Source organism: Scedosporium apiospermum, assembly GCF_000732125.1.
Source record: "Scedosporium apiospermum strain IHEM 14462 chromosome Unknown SEQ_SAPIO_0044, whole genome shotgun sequence".
In the NCBI taxonomy this organism is placed as follows: Eukaryota; Fungi; Ascomycota; class Sordariomycetes; order Microascales; family Microascaceae; genus Scedosporium; species Scedosporium apiospermum.
In genome coordinates, this window is record NW_015971745.1 from 828305 (window position 1) to 845799 (window position 17495).

The 17495-nt window shown below is 53.1% G+C and overlaps 3 protein-coding genes across 3 annotated transcripts; all 3 read right to left on the bottom strand.

Moving 5' to 3' along the window:
- Window positions 1–60: 60 nt before the first annotated feature.
- On the bottom strand, window positions 61–2050 carry SAPIO_CDS1076 (Phosphate-repressible phosphate permease; the record flags this gene model as incomplete). The annotated part of the gene is made up of 4 exons (XM_016784302.1): window positions 61–385; window positions 456–485; window positions 566–1904; window positions 1978–2050. 4 exons carry the CDS (start codon window positions 2048–2050, stop codon window positions 61–63), a joined length of 1767 nt encoding a protein of 588 aa, XP_016645991.1.
- Window positions 2051–7697: 5647 nt separating this feature from the next.
- SAPIO_CDS1077 (uncharacterized protein) lies at window positions 7698–11248 on the bottom strand (the record flags this gene model as incomplete). Its single annotated transcript, XM_016784312.1, has 4 exons — window positions 7698–8821; window positions 8889–9111; window positions 9185–9297; window positions 9361–11248. The coding sequence occupies 4 exons, from the start codon at window positions 11246–11248 to the stop codon at window positions 7698–7700; spliced, it is 3348 nt and encodes a 1115-aa protein (XP_016645992.1).
- A 2151-nt stretch (window positions 11249–13399) lies between these two features.
- Window positions 13400–15910, bottom strand: SAPIO_CDS1078 (uncharacterized protein; the record flags this gene model as incomplete). Its single annotated transcript, XM_016784321.1, has 4 exons — window positions 13400–14298; window positions 14375–14820; window positions 14898–15561; window positions 15658–15910. The coding sequence occupies 4 exons, from the start codon at window positions 15908–15910 to the stop codon at window positions 13400–13402; spliced, it is 2262 nt and encodes a 753-aa protein (XP_016645993.1).
- Between the last annotated feature and the right edge of the window lie 1585 nt (window positions 15911–17495).

Consider the following 17495-nt stretch of genomic DNA (forward strand, 5'->3'; position numbering starts at 1 on the left):
TGCTATGCCAAAAAAGTAGAAAACAAAAAGAATAGATAGTCAAGTCGAATGGTTCTGAATTTAGGACATCGGCCAGCGAGGAGCGTTGATAATGAAGCCCATGAGAACACCAGAGATAATACCAGCGCAAGGGAGGGTGATGAACCACCCGAGGTAAATCCAGGCAACCATACGCCAGTTGATAGCCCGCCAATCACCATTGCAGAGACCAACGCCCACAGTAGCACCGGTGATGCACTGTGTGGTCGAAATGGGGAGCTTGAGACGCGTAGCCATGATAATAGCGATAACACCACCCATTTCAATCGAAAAACCTCGCGATGGTGACTGGAGCGTCAAGCGGTTTCCTAAATTCGACATTATTTTATAGCCGTAGCTCCACAAGCTGAAGGAGCTGTTAGCATGCGGTATGCCTGGAAAATAGTAAATTACATAAAAATACTGATCTGACTTACCCGATCACAATTCCGGCGCCGCCGAATACGCTGAGGGGAGGATTTGATGTTAGTTGAAGTTCGAGATGTCTGTTTTGGCGTTTGGGAGCGTGGGGCATGATCAAACTTACAGAATCCAGGTGGGTACCTGAGACTTTCCCGATTCGGGAAGGACCCCCGAGTCCCAAATTTCGTAAATGGTAGCGTAGGGACCGATGGCGTTAGAGACGTCGTTGGCGCCGTGGGTGAAGGAGGCCGTGGCAGCAGTCATGATTTGAAGGAAGGTAAAGAGGTACTCCGTCTTGTTGTCGAACTGCTGGGCACGGGCATGCATTTCCTGAATGTCACCGCCAATGACGGTCTTCTCGGACTGGGCGCTAACGACGTCGCGGTCAACACCACGGAGAAGAGCCCACTTGACGTACCAAAAGAGGACGTGTCCCGAATACCAAGGGCCATCGGGCTTGGGGCCGACGAGAGACTTCTTCTGGGGCTGTTCCTGAACCTCGCCCGTGGAGTGGTCCGCGGAGCAGTCCGAACCGACGACCTTCTCACCGGCAATAGCACCGTCAGTCTTGTCACCCGAGCCATTCTCAACATCACCGCGGGCAGCGCGGGCCCTAGCACGCCTAGCCTCAAGCTCCTCAACAGTGAGATGGCCCTCGTAGAAGTTCTTGACCGGGCCCTTGAAGCTTTCGGGCGCGGGGGGAACCGGACCCCTCTTGAAGAGGAAGGGACCTTGGAAGATGTGGTACCACCTCATCTGCCAGTCCTCGAGGTAGATGACTCGGTAGAGCCACGGCACAAGCGTCAGGCCGACGAGGAGACCGAAACCAATGCCGGTTCCGACGATGACACCGGGAATCTGGGCGTCAGTGAGGTCGACCTTGTAGCTGCCGCCCTTCCAGATGAGCAACATGGCGAGGAGTGCAGCGCCGATGGAGAAGTACACAGGCACGGCCCAGAGACCCATCTTGAGAGGGTTTTTGCGGAGCAGGATAGCGTACTTGGTGATGGTGAAGATGAGGGCGGAGAAGATACCTGACAGAACGGGGGCGATGACCCACGCGAGGAAGACCTGGACGACACCGCCGGTAATGACGCCGGTCGCGCCGTCCTTGCTGCTTCCGACCCACTTGACGCCGTTGGCGCCAACAGTGGCTATACCCATACCAATGACTCCACCGAGGAGGGAGTGGGTGGTAGAGACGGGGAAACCGCACTTGGTAGCGATGGTAAGGAAAGTAGACGAAGCGATGACAGCGCAGACCATGCCAAGCATGAGGAGCTCGGGGGTGTCCTTGAAAGCGCTGGTGTCGACAACCTTCGTACGAATCGTATCGGCAACGCGAGCACCTACACCGAGGGCACCGCTGAATTCCATTATGGAGGCTAGAAACATGGCCTGGATGTACGAAACGGATCGCGCAGCGACCGAGTTGGCCCAGGAGTTGGCCACATCGTTGGCACCTAAAGGTGGGAGATGATGCGTTAGAAGATGATGGGACAGCATATTAGTCTTGAGGAGAGGGACACAACGTACCGATGTTCCAGGCATCTAGGAAGGCAAAGATTGTGCCTACCGCGAAGAGGTAGTTGTACCGTGACAGCACCATGTTGGGCGGTGTCGATATGTGTATGGATAGGTAAGGTTTAGGCCGTTATGATATGGAGGGCCAAGGAGAAGAGGTAAAGGAAGAACGTGATAAGATTGGGATATCCTCAAGACAGGCTCCTTTGAGAGCTTGGATGAGGAGGCGTTTCGCCTTGGGGGAAAAGGGACCCGAGTAAGGTAAGGAAAGGCAAGCTTAAAGAGGCGGATGAAGACAGGAGGATCGAGGAAGATCAAGTAGGAAATGTGAGCGGATGGAAGAAGAAATATATACATCTCGGAGGTCCTACGCTAATAGCTAATATCTCTCTTGTTTTTCCTGTGTTTCGAGGGAGATTGATGGGCATGTACAGTCTCTACAGTCTTCACAGACAGGGTCAAGGACTATTTTCCCAAAAAGGCAATCGAACATGCGACAGTAAACGAGAGGAGAATTTAGAGTCGGTCGCAAAAAAACATTGATTAGACTAGACCTTGCAGTGTAAGTGGAGGCATGTACGAAGTAGAGTACATGGCCAGGGGAGTGTGAGTTGTGGGTGGTGGCGGGAAAGGGTGGGGGTGGATTCTGGGTCGGTGTCCGCATCTGCAATGTACAGTACATACAGCTCATTTCACCAGTAAGAATATCTGTACCAGGATCGTGGGCGAGCATCGATCAATTGATGGGAAGGTGTACAGAGTAAGTGGCAGTCAGGGCCGAGTGGTGAGAGAAAGAGCGAATAAACCATGAAAGGCATGTGGGATGGGGCCAAGCAAGACTGGGAGTCGCGACCGATTCTGTGATCGATTAATGTCGACTCGCATGCATCACTTCCCAAGCTGTACACCGAGAGAGGGCGTGGGGAACCGGGGTTCGGTGGGGGCAGGGGGTGTGCCTCGACAATCTGGCTACTGCTGGACGAAGTCGGATACTTCGTGCTCCGTACTTGGTCGTGTCAGTTCAACCCACAAACAACACAACACTTTAACGGATAACAAAGTATGAAGCGGGGATCCTTTTCGGCCCTCTAAAAAAGAAATGCGCTATGAATAATATTAAATGCTTAATGAGGATCGGGCGACTCTATTTCCCTCAAAAGTTCGAGTGTGCCAGAATCTAGAGCCGCCGAGGTGCGGTACAATTCCTGGTAGAAGATCGACAGCTCAACTGCCCTCATCGATTCCAGAAACGAGAGTGTTGGCAAACAAAGTGGATCAACATCAAACCGTCGGTCGCTAACTCAAGTCGGGTTCAGAACAAGAGTCTCATATGAGAGCCCGGCTGTTGTGCGGCGCAAGAAAAATTCTTACAACTAGCAGGTCTGGGCATACCCACCGAGTTAGAGAAGGAAAGTTAAACATTAATGCCTGGATACGATACTAAGAGACAACATCAAAGCACCCGATCCACACCGACTGATGCTGTGTCCACTTTGGTTAGTGCTTCTAGACTTGTGATACTCACCCTTTTGTGGCAATCTGTTTGTTTTTCCCTGTTCTTTTTTTAATCCTTTCCTTTTTTACACATCAATTGATCATCGGCAAGTCGCGGAATAATTCCAAGAGTTAAGGATTCGATTATCGATCGATGGATTTGCGGGCCTGGATTTCCAGAGATAACTCATGGAATGTCCAGCCTTACGGAGACGTGGGCACGATGCTCCAAAGTTGCAAGTCATTGGTCGCCCCCGTCTTCAGGTAAATCGTGGGGGCAATGTCGGGCCAGCATCTTCACACCTTCAACATCCACACTTGATGATCAACAGTCGGGAGACAACGCCACAGCGTGGGGCAAAGCAAGATCCCCATGGGAAACACTAAAGGCAGGACCTAAAGGCAGGACTGCCGTGGGGATGACAATGGACTTTCGAAGTGACACAATAGGACTGGAGGAAATACAGAGTGTAATCATGTTCTAATATTAGCCCAGAGCAGGCTTCACAAGTGCGAGTTTGAAACAAAAAAGGTAAATCGGATGCTCCTAGCCGTCACTTGGCATCGATATATTTGGATGCCGCGACTTGAAACGAGCACTTGATCCCTATACTTCGAGACTCCATGTCCAGAGCTTCTCGAAAAAAAAAAAAAAGTGGGTGAGCACAACTTTCTTTATCGAAGGCATTTGACATTCCCTGCCACTCTTGGACTCGGTCAAAGGTCGCGTGCCCTCCCCCAGAATATGCCCACTTCTCAAAGATCAAGCTTCAATCTTGCTTCAGGACCATAAAGAAACAGGAATACAAGGTGTCGCGCAGTTTCCTAATTTTTTTAGCGCCTTCATCCGGGGCGTGAGAACACTACGTAGTAAGCTTCACTAGACTTCAAGCGCTCTAAGTACTACTATCTTTAATGTTAGTAGTACGAGTACGAGTACACTAGTTTGTGTAGTCGAGGGCGGACAAGATCTCTCTTCCTTCGGCTGCGCCTTCTAAAGATTCCAGAAGTACTGTACTTTGAGGTGCAAAATTCGCTTTGGCCAATAAGAAGCTTAAATTCCACCACACCTGCGATACACCTGCCGCCGATTGGCCAGGAGGGAAAGCTCCCGTCCTCTTCCAGCAGGCACGGCGCCGGATGATGGGTACCTTAACGAGTCTGGTTCCTGTAGCTTTATGTCGCAGTTATGGTTAAGTCCCTTCATTCGAAGTGGAGAGTCCCCGGTCGGGTCAAACAAATCACAAACTCAGATGTCAACACGTGCGTGGGGCCCTTGACTCTTCAACGTTCCTCCTTCTCTCGCGATGGGAGGAATATTGTTGGATTTCATCTCGAAGTCAGCGCACGTCCAGTTAAACTCGCCTCCGGGGCCCTTTTGCACTCCACTGAGATGTACCTACGTTTGCGGCGAGCTACCGTGCAGTTCTAGTGTACTTCGAAAACGCCAACACAAGCAGCTCAGCACGTCCGCACTTCATCAATTGCTGTTGACAACGTTTACCGTTCAATATCTTCCTCCATCGAGTGGCACACGTCATGCGTCAACATCGCCATATTTATTGGCTCAGCTCTTGCTGCAAAACAATAAGCAAGCTTCGAACCCCACATGCCCTCACCCCACCGATTATGTGAGGTCTTCGTCGCCTCAGAGCATAGTACTCCGTAGGCTCGAGACTTGAGTTAAATCTCTCTTAGGGATGAATGGGGCAATAGGCTGCGAGCCCTCAAGCCAGCTCTGGTCTAGTGTACTTTCGTACGAGGCATGTTACGAGAGTTTGCCCATGTCCCACGAGCTTCGGTGATGCTTTGGGGATGGCGCCGATGGACCCCGGGACTGCTCTGCGCACACGCCAGGTAGCTACCCTTACTGACTGGCCAGGCGACCCTGCGAGTCAGCTACGAAGTACGGAGTACGTCCCGCCCATACGAAGAAGGTAGGTACTCACGCCTCTGCTTCAGGGCCTCTGATGTTGTGCTTTTGGGATCCGCGCCCGCAGATATCGCCGAATATTGCATCCGGGTTATGCTCGTCACTCGGTCCTGTTTCGAGCTTTGCAGCACTGAGATATGTGCTTTTCTTTTACTGTCGATATCGGCTTTATTCTTTGCCTTTGACCAAGCTCCGCTCATCGCATTCACCTGGTGGAGGAATGCTCCAAGGACCGACCTACTGGTGTCATTTTCACCCCTGCTCCGACGGGACAAGCTCCCGGTAGTACCCACTCCGACCAGTGTCTCTAGGAATGGACGTTCAATGTTATTAGACCAGTGGCTCCAAAATCATGTTCTTGATCTGTAATATCTGGGGTGATCCTCAAAACAACGCCCGTAGCCCCGTCCCAGCATCTCGGTATCAGAAGCAGCTAGGTGTTAGGCGAAAAGAGTTGCCGCCACATCACTGATTGTCTCCCCTTGTCGGCGTTGGCTCCTCCCGGTGATAAAAAGTTTGATCTCTCTAGCATTCTCCTCAAAGTATATCCAAGCGTTTTAGAGAGGCTCTACCTAGTAGAGAAGCCAAGCCGGCGATCCTATGCGAAGATCCAGCTTCCTATCTTACATCTTCCCGTACTTCGTAGATGACAGCGAGTTCGATGATCTTTCAACAACTCCCTTCGCCACTTGTTTCCAGACACATCGACTAAAGCTGAAGTAGCATTCTTCACTAGCATGCCCTTACATCATGAGAATTGCAACTGCCTTGCGGCCCGAGAAACCCTGTTCCGTCTTTAGGAGTCGATCTTCGTACTCGGTGCCCGTCTAGGCAACTCGGCATCCCCTTAGTTTCCAAGTAAAGTGGTTTCCCATCGACAATGCTCGCGATGAGGCACTTCGCACACGAGACGAATTACTCTTTTGGACACCGCCCCCAAATGAAATGTTTCCGACTGGTGGTATCCTTCGAGGCCAAGAGTAGAGTCGAGGGGGGCCGCAAAGGCAAATCACACTCTTCCGCATCCCCAATCTTATCCATACCCCCCTCTACAGGCCAGCCTGTATGTACAGTACCTAGCCATCCGAGACTGCCAGGCTCGATGGTGCCTATTGATCGGGTTCCACCACTGCGGTTCTCCACGGAGTGCAGGGGACCCTCCCTTGTGTGCGTACACTAGCAGAGCGTCGCATCTCGCAATGTAATGTACGCCTCTCCTTGGTCTCATTTCCCTGATGCTTAGACCGAGAGGGGAAAGTGATCACACGAGCAAGGCGAGTAGTTGGAGTTCTCCTTACCCATCAAACCTCTCACCTGTGGTCGGGGGCGCCAGGAAACAGCAGCACTTGACTGCTGTCACTCTTACTTCTGAAGCTTCCGCCACTTCAGACCACCCACTGCTGTTAATTTGTAGGATATCCCACGCGGGCTTTGACATTACTCGATACTTTTACGAAGATCTGTTTCCTAATTGGTTATTTTTCATAGCACTCGCTCGTTATTAGGGGCGACGGCGGACCCCAAAGTTCGTCAAGAAGTATTAAGGTCTCGGGCGCTACTTGGCTCGGCTTCCCACTCGCTTTACCGAACCTGAACTAGGAAACCATTCTCGAGACTTGATCCTACTAGATTATGCAAACAGCTGTTTGAAAAACTCTCCAGGATCGTCATCAGGTTAGCACCACGATCTCCGCATATAGATCGATCCTTAGCAGAGTTTTCAGGAAGGCCACCTCCGCGGCCTCCCCCGTCCGCAACGACCTTGCGATGCCGAGATTTCTTGGCAATTCTTGGCTCTCCTACCTGGCAGTGAGGGCTATGTTGTGCACCTGGGGGGCACCGATGGGGGTGGTCGCTGATGCGGCAGCCAACGAGAGCAGAGGATTCAAACACATGGCCTCGGAGCCGCCTAAGCCCAGCCCGGGATTTCAGCTCGGCGGGGACCCACTTCCCGTCCCGCCCCAATCCCGATCCGATCCCACGATGTTGGTTATCGAAGATCTCAGGGATCGCTAATATCCGAAAAGACCTTGTGATGAAAATGCTACACTTTACTGGTAGAATTCATCGGAAAAAAGAGAAATCTTGGGACGGCTCGATGCAAGACGTTCTTCGCATGCACTCCTCCGTGGGGGGAAAATTCAAATCATATTACGGCTTCATCTCGACGGGTGAGAGATTTTTAGGTAAGTACTATACATCCTCCTTCGTTTTCCATCTTGAAAATCAATAAAAATGTTGCAGGCATAAGTAGCTCCCGACTATTCTGAGCCAATCCAACCCCACGCGGGCTCGCCGGGCTCCCTTAATCGAAGAGCGTGGCGACCTTGTCCATCAGGAAGCTCATCGAATCCGGCGTGAAGGGAATTTCCGCGGCGCCAGTCTTGCTGTAGACCTTGAAGACGCCCTCGACACCCAGGGCGTCGGTCTGGACCAATACGGTCTCGGCCTCACGGTTCGTCCTCATGGTGATGACGGCGATCTCGCCATCGGCCCTTAGGTACTCGAACCTAGACTCCTCGACGGCGTAGCTGGGGTAGAACTCGATCTCGAGTGTAGGTTTCCAGTCCTCGATCCACTTGGCATTACCCTGGTAGATGTCACCCGTGGGGACGATGGACCCCTCACGTACGTAGACGGGAAACTCGTCGAGCGGCAGGGCGACCTCTATCTCCGTACCTCCGTGGTAGATGGCGGTCTTGTTGAACCAATCGACGAACTTGCGCGACGCCGAGTTCTCGCCAGCATCTGGGAAGTACACGGTACGCACGCCACCCTCAGCGATGAAGGGTGCCACGAAGAATTCCGCGCCAAAGGCGTAGGCGTCGCCCGTCTCGTAGATGGTGCCGTCGACGGGGTATTCGAGGAAGAGGGCGCGGATGACGGGAATTCCCGTTTGCGTGGATTGGTAGGTGTAGGAGCGGATGTAGGGGATGAGGCGGGTGTGCCAGTCGGCGGTCTTCTTGAGGACATCGAGGAGCTCGCTGCTGTAGGGTTCGTACCAGGGCGTGTGGCCATCTCCAACCATGATTTCCTGCAGGATGGCGAGTGTAAGAAACACTTCCATCACCGTGAAGTCACGCAAGTAAATGGGATAATAACTTACATAGTGAGGCGAGAAGGCTCCGAATTGCATCCAGCGAGCCCAAAGCTCCTCGCTGGGTGTGGTTTCATCGGGCCTCGTGTAGCCGCCAATATCAGATCCCCAGGTAGAGAAAAGAAGAAGACCTGCGCGGATACCCGAGGCAACGGAGAAGGCGAGACCTTCCCAGTCCGCCTGGGAGTCTCCGTTCCAGACGGCCGTGAGAGAACGCGCCCGGTCGACGACGGAGCGCGAGAAGGAGAAGAAGTTGCCGGCGCCCCATTTGTCGACCATTACTTCGTGGCAAAGTTGCTGGAAGATGGTATTGTGGAGGTTTTGGAGCTCATCTATAGAAGAACCAACATAGGTCAGTCTTCCTTTTCTTTCTCAGGGACTGGGAAGAGTCTCTCTTACCTGGAAGTTCGTGCTCCTCGCCACGATCAATCTTGAAGCCCTTGACGCCAATGTCGGCGAAGTAGCGGAGTCTCTCCTGGAAGTACTCGTAAGCTTCGGGGATGGTGAGGTCGAGGGCCGGGCCGAGGAATTCTTCGCCGTTGATGCCGGGGAAGAGCCAGCCGTTTTCCAGAGCGGTTGTGTAGAGCTCGGTGTCGAGGAAGGCTCTGTTGGCAACCCAAACCTGATACGAGGACGGGCGTGTTAGCGAGGGGTATGAAGTTAGAGCTCTAATCTGATGGGGCGGAAGAACGAACCTGGAAGTCGTAGCCCCACTCGGTGATGTTGGCGATGAAGGCCTCCGGATCGGGGAAGAACTCGGGATCGAAGTCAAAGTTGCCGAAAGACATGTTTCCGGTGCCATACGGTCCTGTGTCTTGTGTTAGCGCTGTCTCCAAATCGTTCCAAACTCGCGAATGGCACCACCACTTACTATCAGCAAACATTGCCGTGGCGCGAATCTCGTTATAATACAAATGATCCACAACATCATACAGATTTTCCTCGGCATTCTCCACCGACCCATGGAAATCCCTCAAAATATTATCCGACCAGAAAACCGGTCCATACCCCGAATCCGGCGGCAACTCCGGCTTCGACGACAACTCCGCATACTCCCTCAACAGCGCCTTTAGATCCGGATTAAACAGCACCTTATAGCTGACCTCCTCCTCAGCAGCGAAAGAGAAGCTCGCAGTGGACCCCTCGAAGGCGAAGGTCCCCATGGCGAGGGTGTCGACGTAGACGCCGAAGCCGGAGCGCGTGAAGAAGAAGGGGGCGCGGGCGTTGGCGTAGTTGATGCCGGGCTGGGAGCCGAAGAGGCCCTTTACGGGGAATGTTATGTCGTGGTTGGCGATGCTGCCGTTGAAGGGGTATTCCCAGACGCCGTAGATTGTGTCGTTGGATTCGAAGGTGAAGCTTGAGGTTGTGATGATGCCGGTGAAGGGTTCTTCGGGCTCGGGTTGAGGCTGGGGCTGGAGTTCTGGCTCTGGCTCGGGCTCAGGCTCTGGTTGGGGTTCAGGTTCCGGTTCTGGTTGTGGCTCTGGTTCTTGTGGTTCTGGCTCCGGCTCCGGCTCCGGCTCAGGTTCTGGCTGGGGCTCTGGCTCTGGCTGGGGTTCCGGTTCCGGTTCTGGTTGTGGTTGTGGTTCTTGTGGCTCTGGCTCTGGTTCAGGTTCAGGTTCTGGCTGCGGCTCAGGCTCCTCAGGTTCTGGTTCCGGTTCCGGCTCGGGTTCAGGCACCTCTGGCTCTGGCTCTGGCTCTGGCTCTGGTTCGGGTTCAGGTTCGGGTTCAGGTTCTGGGGCAGGCTCAGGTTCCTCAGGTTCCTCAGGTTCCGGTTCTGGTTGTGGTTGTGGTTCTGGCTCCGGCTGCTGAGGCTCAGGTTCTGGCTCGGGTTCAGGTTCTGGCTGAGGTTCTGGTTCTGGTTCCTCAGGTTCTGGCTGCTGTGGTTCGGGTTCGGGTTCAGGTTCAGGCTCTGGTTGCGGTTCCGGTTCCGGTTCTGGCTCGGGTTCTGGCTCAGGCTCAGGTACGTCTGGTTCTGGCTCCGGCTCGGGTTCAGGTTGAGGTTCTTCTGGCTCGGGTTCAGGTACCTCTGGTTCTGGCTCTGGCTCCGGCTCTGGCTCTGGCTCTGGCTCTGGTTCGGGTTCTGGGGCAGGCTCAGGTTCCTCAGGTTCCGGTTCTGGTTGTGGTTGTGGTTCTGGCTCCGGCTGCTGGGGCTCAGGTTCTGGCTCGGGTTCAGGTTCTGGCTGAGGTTCTGGTTCTGGTTCGGGTTCAGGCTCTGGTTGCGGTTCCGGCTCGGGTTCTGGCTCGGGTTCTGGCTCAGGCTCGGGTTCAGGTTCTTCTGGTTGGGGCTCTGGTTCTGGTTCAGGCTCGGGCTCAGGCTCAGGATCCTCGACAATCACTTCCTCATTTTCCCCGTCTCCCTCTTCCGGATCCTCCTCATCAGGAACTTGCTCATCAGGGTCCTGTTCCTCACCGCCGTCGGGAACGTCAACGACAGGAGGGTCTACCTCTATCGGATCATCTGGAGCTAGTTCATCACCAGGAACTTGAAGGGGTACGATATCCACCTGAACCACGCCCGGTGAGATTTCTGTGTATCGAACGGTCGAAGAAACGCGTCTCCTATGTTCATCTGCGCTTGCGGCCAACAGAGCCTTATCTCCGGCAGCCGACCCGGTGTAGATGGTGTTGGCCACGGAGAAGGCACCGTTGCGAAACACGAGGGAAGATGAGCCATCCTCGGACGTGGAGACTCGAAGGGCATTCGCCGAGGGGACAATAGCCCCCACGACTAAGAGGGAGGCGTACAAGAGGAAGACCATATCGTCTCTCGGAAGTGTTGATTAACAAGCGAATGTAAAGATTGGCAAGTGGCACGAGGACCGAATGGCGGGAAACAAGCGAGAGATTGTCTCCTCTTCAAGACAAACCCGAAGGCTCGGAATAGTTCTCACAATCCGGCACAGCTTAGCTCACCTCCAGGGCCTTGAAGTTCAAGAGATTAAAGTGAGGGGACCGAGGAGGAAGCTATATTTTGGAGCTCTTATATATAAGCTCATTCTCCAACTTATTCTCTTTTCCTCTCTTTGGGTGTGCGAGACTACACATTCTCGACCGCTCACTGCTGCAGGTACATATTAGACAACACACCTCAATATCGCAGAAGATAGGGTATAGTGGCATTGGGCAGGGTGCGGGAGTGAAGACTGACAAGGTATGACAGAAGTTATCTAGCTGCGAGGGAGAGAATCAGACAATCGCGTCCCTTTCGGGCCCCGTCTCGCCTGCTCGAACGGCTGGATATGCCAGTTCCTCTTCCTCCTCGTATCAGACTCATGACCGAAGGCATACAACGACACCATCTCGGCCAACTCTTCCCGCTCTGTCAATTCCTCTCATGGTATGTTTTTCCTTGGCCCTTTCCTTGCCCAACTGTATCTTTGAACGACGTTTTGGTCTGCCCGTCCCTGCTAAGGCCCGCTATCTTTCTTCTTCTTCCCGCCTCTCCTTCGCTTAAAAGCAAGGGCCGCGGCCCGGATGATATCGATATTCTCGCTTTCCCTGTTCAGCGGCTTGTATAGACGTCTTGTTTCTTTTTCGTTTCTTCGCCTGTTTCCCTATTTTCCCGAACAAACAATTCCCGGGTGCATTTCAATTCATCCTGTGCTGTTCTGGGTCACCAAGCTTTAATCGGTTTCCCGTTCTTCCGGGCCCGGTAAAGAAGACGAGAAGGGAAACTACCCGGTCGGTCCTATCATGAGACTCGTACAGATAAAGGACCTTTCGAGTAAGTCGGCGAGTGTCTTCGCGGTCCCCTCTTCGTCGGATAAATCCCCTGCGCGATATATTTTTATCCTCGTATCCGTCCAATTGCTCGCCGTTTCCATTCCCATGTATTGAACGAGTTAATGTCTTTCTCTTTCTCAATAGAACGATGCTGACGTCCCAGGTGCTGGTATCCCTCAACAGAAGAGGGAAGAAGGGACGATCCCCCTCACCAAGGGTAGGCGTTCGAGGGTCTATATCCTATATCTATTTACAGCTCTTGAGTCGATGAAGTCAAGCCAGGACGCCCCGATGGTCCAATGTCCATCCCCATTCGCGCCATCTTCCGTCCCGGCTTGTAAACATACCGAATCTTACAGGACGCGGCCGGGATATTCTTTCGTGTGTGTCTTGGCTATCAACGAGCCAGAATCCTACCCGGGACCGCGGGACAGACACACACCACGTTCTTGTGTAATCCCTTTTGCGCCGTTTTCTCCCTCGCTCTCCTTCTTTCTCCGCACTTCCCCTCCCACTTAGCACTTCACTTGCTTTGTCCTCTTCTCCTCCTCTTCTTCCTTCCTACTACCAATTGGGACTCGGCTAACGTCCACGCCTAGCACGACTTTCAATAACGCACCACACAGAGACAGCATAGTAGGTAAGAGAACGTTGCTAAGCTTACATCTTCAAACAGCTGTTGATTTTTCTTGGCGAACACATACTTTTTTCTTGTTATCGGACTCTTTTCCCGGTCGAGATGGCAAGATGAATTCTTTTGCCCGTGCCCCGTGAATGCTTTAAACTGTCATTTACTAGGAAGAGACGTCATACCTCGGTGTGTTTGGAACGTGCCGCTCGGTTCATCATCTATCCTAGAGAAAAAATCCTATGATATTTTATTGGAAAAGGTGGTGAATCCGTACCGATATTGCTTCCAACCCAGAGAATTGTGCGCCCTCTAGATACTCATAGCTCGGAAGGTATTTGGAATGAATACTTCACTCACGGTGGTATGATTGATTTATGAATGGCATGCCCTGGACTAGGGCTCGGCTCCTAATACTAGCAGACCTCCTGAACGTTTTGATATAGATATTCAAAAATAATATACAGATACCATAGACACATTTCTCAATCTACCCTCTCTTCAGCCCCCTTCAAAACGCAAAGAAACATATATCCCGTTGGTTTTGAAATCACCAGCCTCAAGTCTCATCCTCTCTCAATGTTCTCGTGGTCGAAGCCCACGTCTCAGCCCTATTAAGCCTTCTCACAATCGGCGTGCTGCTTCCACTCGTATTCCTACTACCCCTCGAAACTTCACGACCAGCTTCCGGCTTAGAAACGGCTGAAATAGCCGATCTAAGCGGCCCGACCTTGTCCTCCTGCCACGGAGGCGACCTCAAGCCATCGGGCGACGCCGTCATGCTAGGAGAGGCGATCACGCCCTCCTTCATGTAGAATGTATCCGTGTCACTTCCGTCCTCCTCCTTGAACCCGGACATAGGAAAGGTAGGATACCGCACTAATTTCCGCACCGGATCGCGTACCGGCGCGATGATGTCCGCTCCCTGTCTAGTCACGGGTATGCCGAAGGAGCCGCGCTCCCAGCCTCCGATGCGCGAGCTTTCTAGCGCCATACGCAGGAGCTGGTACTTGTTGTCCGCGTCGCGGGCCGTCTCCCTCTCTCCTGCCTTCGAATCCAAGAAGCCGCCGCGAAGCCTCCGGGCGCGTATATGAGTTACTATGGAAGGAAGGGAGAGATTTACCCCGGTGATGAGAAGGACGAAGGCGAGCACAAGAAGAGTGATCAACACGTTAAAGTTCTGCACTGAGGCAGTCGTGCGCACGACTGTGTTGCGGCACAAGTCTTCGAACTCCGGCAAAAGATCCTGCATGCGGTATTGCGTGTCAAAGTCCGTCGTGTTAATGTATCTGCCCAGCTCCTTTTCCGACGGGTCAAGCCATGGTTTTGAAGCCCAGTCGGTGATGGTAAGCTGAAAGTTGGAGAGGGCGGTCGCGAACCACGTCTTGGCTTCGAGCTGCCACTGGTTGTCCGCTGGGGCTGATCCGATACCAGATGCGTAGTCTTGTACGAGAAGGCCTGACCACAAAAAGGGAGGAGTCAGTTTTAATTATCCAGAGTGTTGTGAAAAGGATGTTGAAAACACAACACTTACCCCACGCCACATGGGCTCCATTTTGAAACAAGTGTCCACCCGTCATCATATTATGGATCAGTCTCTGAGTTGTCGCTAGCTGGTGCTTGTTCATCCCGAGCCCGCTCTGCTTCGGCTTGAGCTGAAGGATTCCCGAGGCCCCCGTGCACCTGCCATTGTTCCGGTTACAAACATCGTACGCATCCTTGCAAGCAATGGTGTTGAACGGCCTGTTCGTCAAGTAGCCAGACCCACCGGTGGCAGCGGTTTCATCCGTCGAAGACCCGAGAGTAAGGTTCGCGTAAAAGAGAGGATCCAAAACTTCCTCGCGGAAGATAACGTTGGTGGCTATCGTCCAGAAAGCAAGGTCGTGGTCCGTGTTTTGGAAAGTAGCAACGAGTGGTTTCTGGTTTAGCTGTTCGCGTTGCTCCGGGTAGCTCGAGGAAATCGCATAGCTGAAGTACGACCTATGAAAGTAACTTAGCATCCGGCCGTTCGCTGTACATTTGCACTCTTAAGTGGGTTCACAGGAAGAAGGACTTACGAGGCGACAATCAACGATGTCGCGCGGCCCTTCTGGTGCCAGGCGACGGTCCTTCGATACCCTTCGGGCCCGGTCGGCAGGTTCGCGATATCTTGATCCTCGGCCAGAATACTTATACCATAAACGGTCTGATTATCGACCGTCAGCATTCTGTCGTAGGCGCTCGTGTCGATAACGCCACAAGTCGAAGTCTTGCGGATCTGTACCCGGTCGGTTGGCGGCGAGTTGATCCCTAAATCGGAATGCGAATCAAGAAACCCCGTGTCCATGCTAAATGCGGGACCCTCGGTGTTGTTGTAACCAAGGCACTTGGTGTGCCCTTTCCAGGGGCACCCGACCTCTTTAGATTCAAAGGGTAAAGTCGTCTTCCTGGATATGGAAATCGGTGGCATACTCGCCCTAGCCAGCCCGCCGATGTCATAGTGAGCCTCAGAGTAGGCGCGAGCCCACTTCAAGTTACTGAAGAGGTACCTCTCCCTGGCTTTCTTGGTCATGGCGCGCTCCGGATTGCCCAATTCCTCCACACTGACATCTGGAGGGCCAAAGGCAACATCACCGCAACCTCTCGGAACTGCGCGTACAAAGACATGGCCATTGCCGTCACTAGCCACGTTTGCCGTCAAGATCGAGCAGGCAATGAAGAATCCCCAGAGAAAAGCAGCCGCTACGGAAAAAGGAAGGACGCGCCGCCAAGCGTGTTTCCTTATTTTCCTCCAAGCCCAATATAGCTTCACACTCTCAAAGAACGACTCTAGCGCACCTGAGTTGGAGCGGAAGAGGACCTGGAGTTGGTGATCGAGGACGTCTTTATTCCCCCTGGTGGCAAAGTTCTGGTGGAGGATATAAGCAACTGTGCCGTAGAAGGCGATGCCCGCCAGCGCAACCAGAACGGAGAGCGCGGCGGTGAGGTAGTTGCCTGCTTGTGTGGACACGGTTAAGGTAAGGCTGAGCGGGAAGGGGAGATCATAGTCGTGCCACAGACCGTGGTAGACGGTCGGTTCGTTTCCGGACATGGTGTTTATCGGATCGATCCAACGACGACGTGAATCGAGGATGATCGCTCCTCCCACTTAAGCAGTTCTCTCAGCTAGGCGAGTTGGTAGCTAAGCTCCATTTACATGCCCGAGAATGCTGAGCCGTAGGAAGTAATGGCTCAGTGTACTCACGGCCCACTTCACCTCAGGCGTGGAGCGGGGGAGATAAAAGAGAGGAATGCAAGCTACCCTAGCATGGCCACAGTTGACTGATAGATCTGAGCGTTCGTCAGCACAGCGAGGGAGAAGCGATGATAGAAGCGACAGGACGCGCTCTCCTACGTGGGGATGGTCTCGCTAAAGACCTTAATCAAGACAAGGCAGAACTCGAGAGGGGGGAATGAAGCAGACGACATTCATCTTGGGGGCGGGAACAAACCTGGCGTGATCTCTCATTCGTATCTACTAGGCTCTTTTAGCCATATCTGTCACCTGCGAAGCGGGAATAAAGACAAAAACTGACTGGCGGGGGGCATCTTGGCGAGCGCGGTATGATTTAGTCGAGCTATTATCACTCAATCACAAAATACCACAAGAACGGGCTAGGGTAGCAAAGCGAGTGAAGGCCCAGGAACCAACAGCATATTGCATTGAGATATGGACAGATGTTGCCTACCATGCAGAGTTCTCACCGCGAAGGTGCCGCCAACGCCACGGCCTTTTTGCTCGTCCCGAAGTGGGTACTGCCGTTCTCACCAAGCTTCAGATGTCGCCATGTTGGCGGGAAAGAAATGTAACCGTGTATGCGTGAGGCGCATTTCTTTACAATAGATTGCTCTCGTGCGGCGCAGCACCACTTGGCGGGGGGTTCAATTAGCCGTCTTATCTCGGCGTGAAATCGGCTCGAATAGTCCGGAGGGAGGGCAGTGCTCTTCCGGAATTGTGACATCGGTCGAGCAGAAGCCTGCCTGAAGCGCGGCGAGCTTCGGACGCCGCCCAGGACTTCTCGGTGAGTCGAACAACAGGGAGACAAGATCTTTTAGCTTCAGGGCATAGATGGAATCGGGTGTCGCCCTTGAATAGACCGTGCCTCCGCCCTGCAGTCTTCATTTGTCCTAACCCCCACAAGCATTGGTGAAACAGCGAACATGCCGTGATCCATTGATTGATTGATTAATCCCTTGATTAACTGAGAGCAAACACCATCTCCGGGGGAGGAAAGCCACATGCCGACCGCCAGAGAATAAATTGCATATTGAAGGGTTTACTGGACTCGAGATTTTAGTCGTCCAACGTCTTCGCACAGCCTCTTCGCTCGTACCAGCTTGCGAATATATTAACGGATTTGTAGGCGCGGATTTTGGCTGAGATGGTTAGATTGAAGAGTGGGATGAGCGGGATGAGCAGCGGGATGAGTGTGTGTGCCGGGCATTGGTCGTCTCAGCATCCTTATAAGCCGATCTGTTAATTGTTAGCGTTCCTCCCGACTTTCTTTTGAAACCTTCCGTCGTGGCACAGCCCAGGAGGCCCCGGAACGGATCCTGCGTTCTAAGGCACGGAAAGCCGCGAAACAGGTTAGCCGCTCCCAAAGGACCTAGTCCTCCCGCCCTTCACAGCCTCTTCC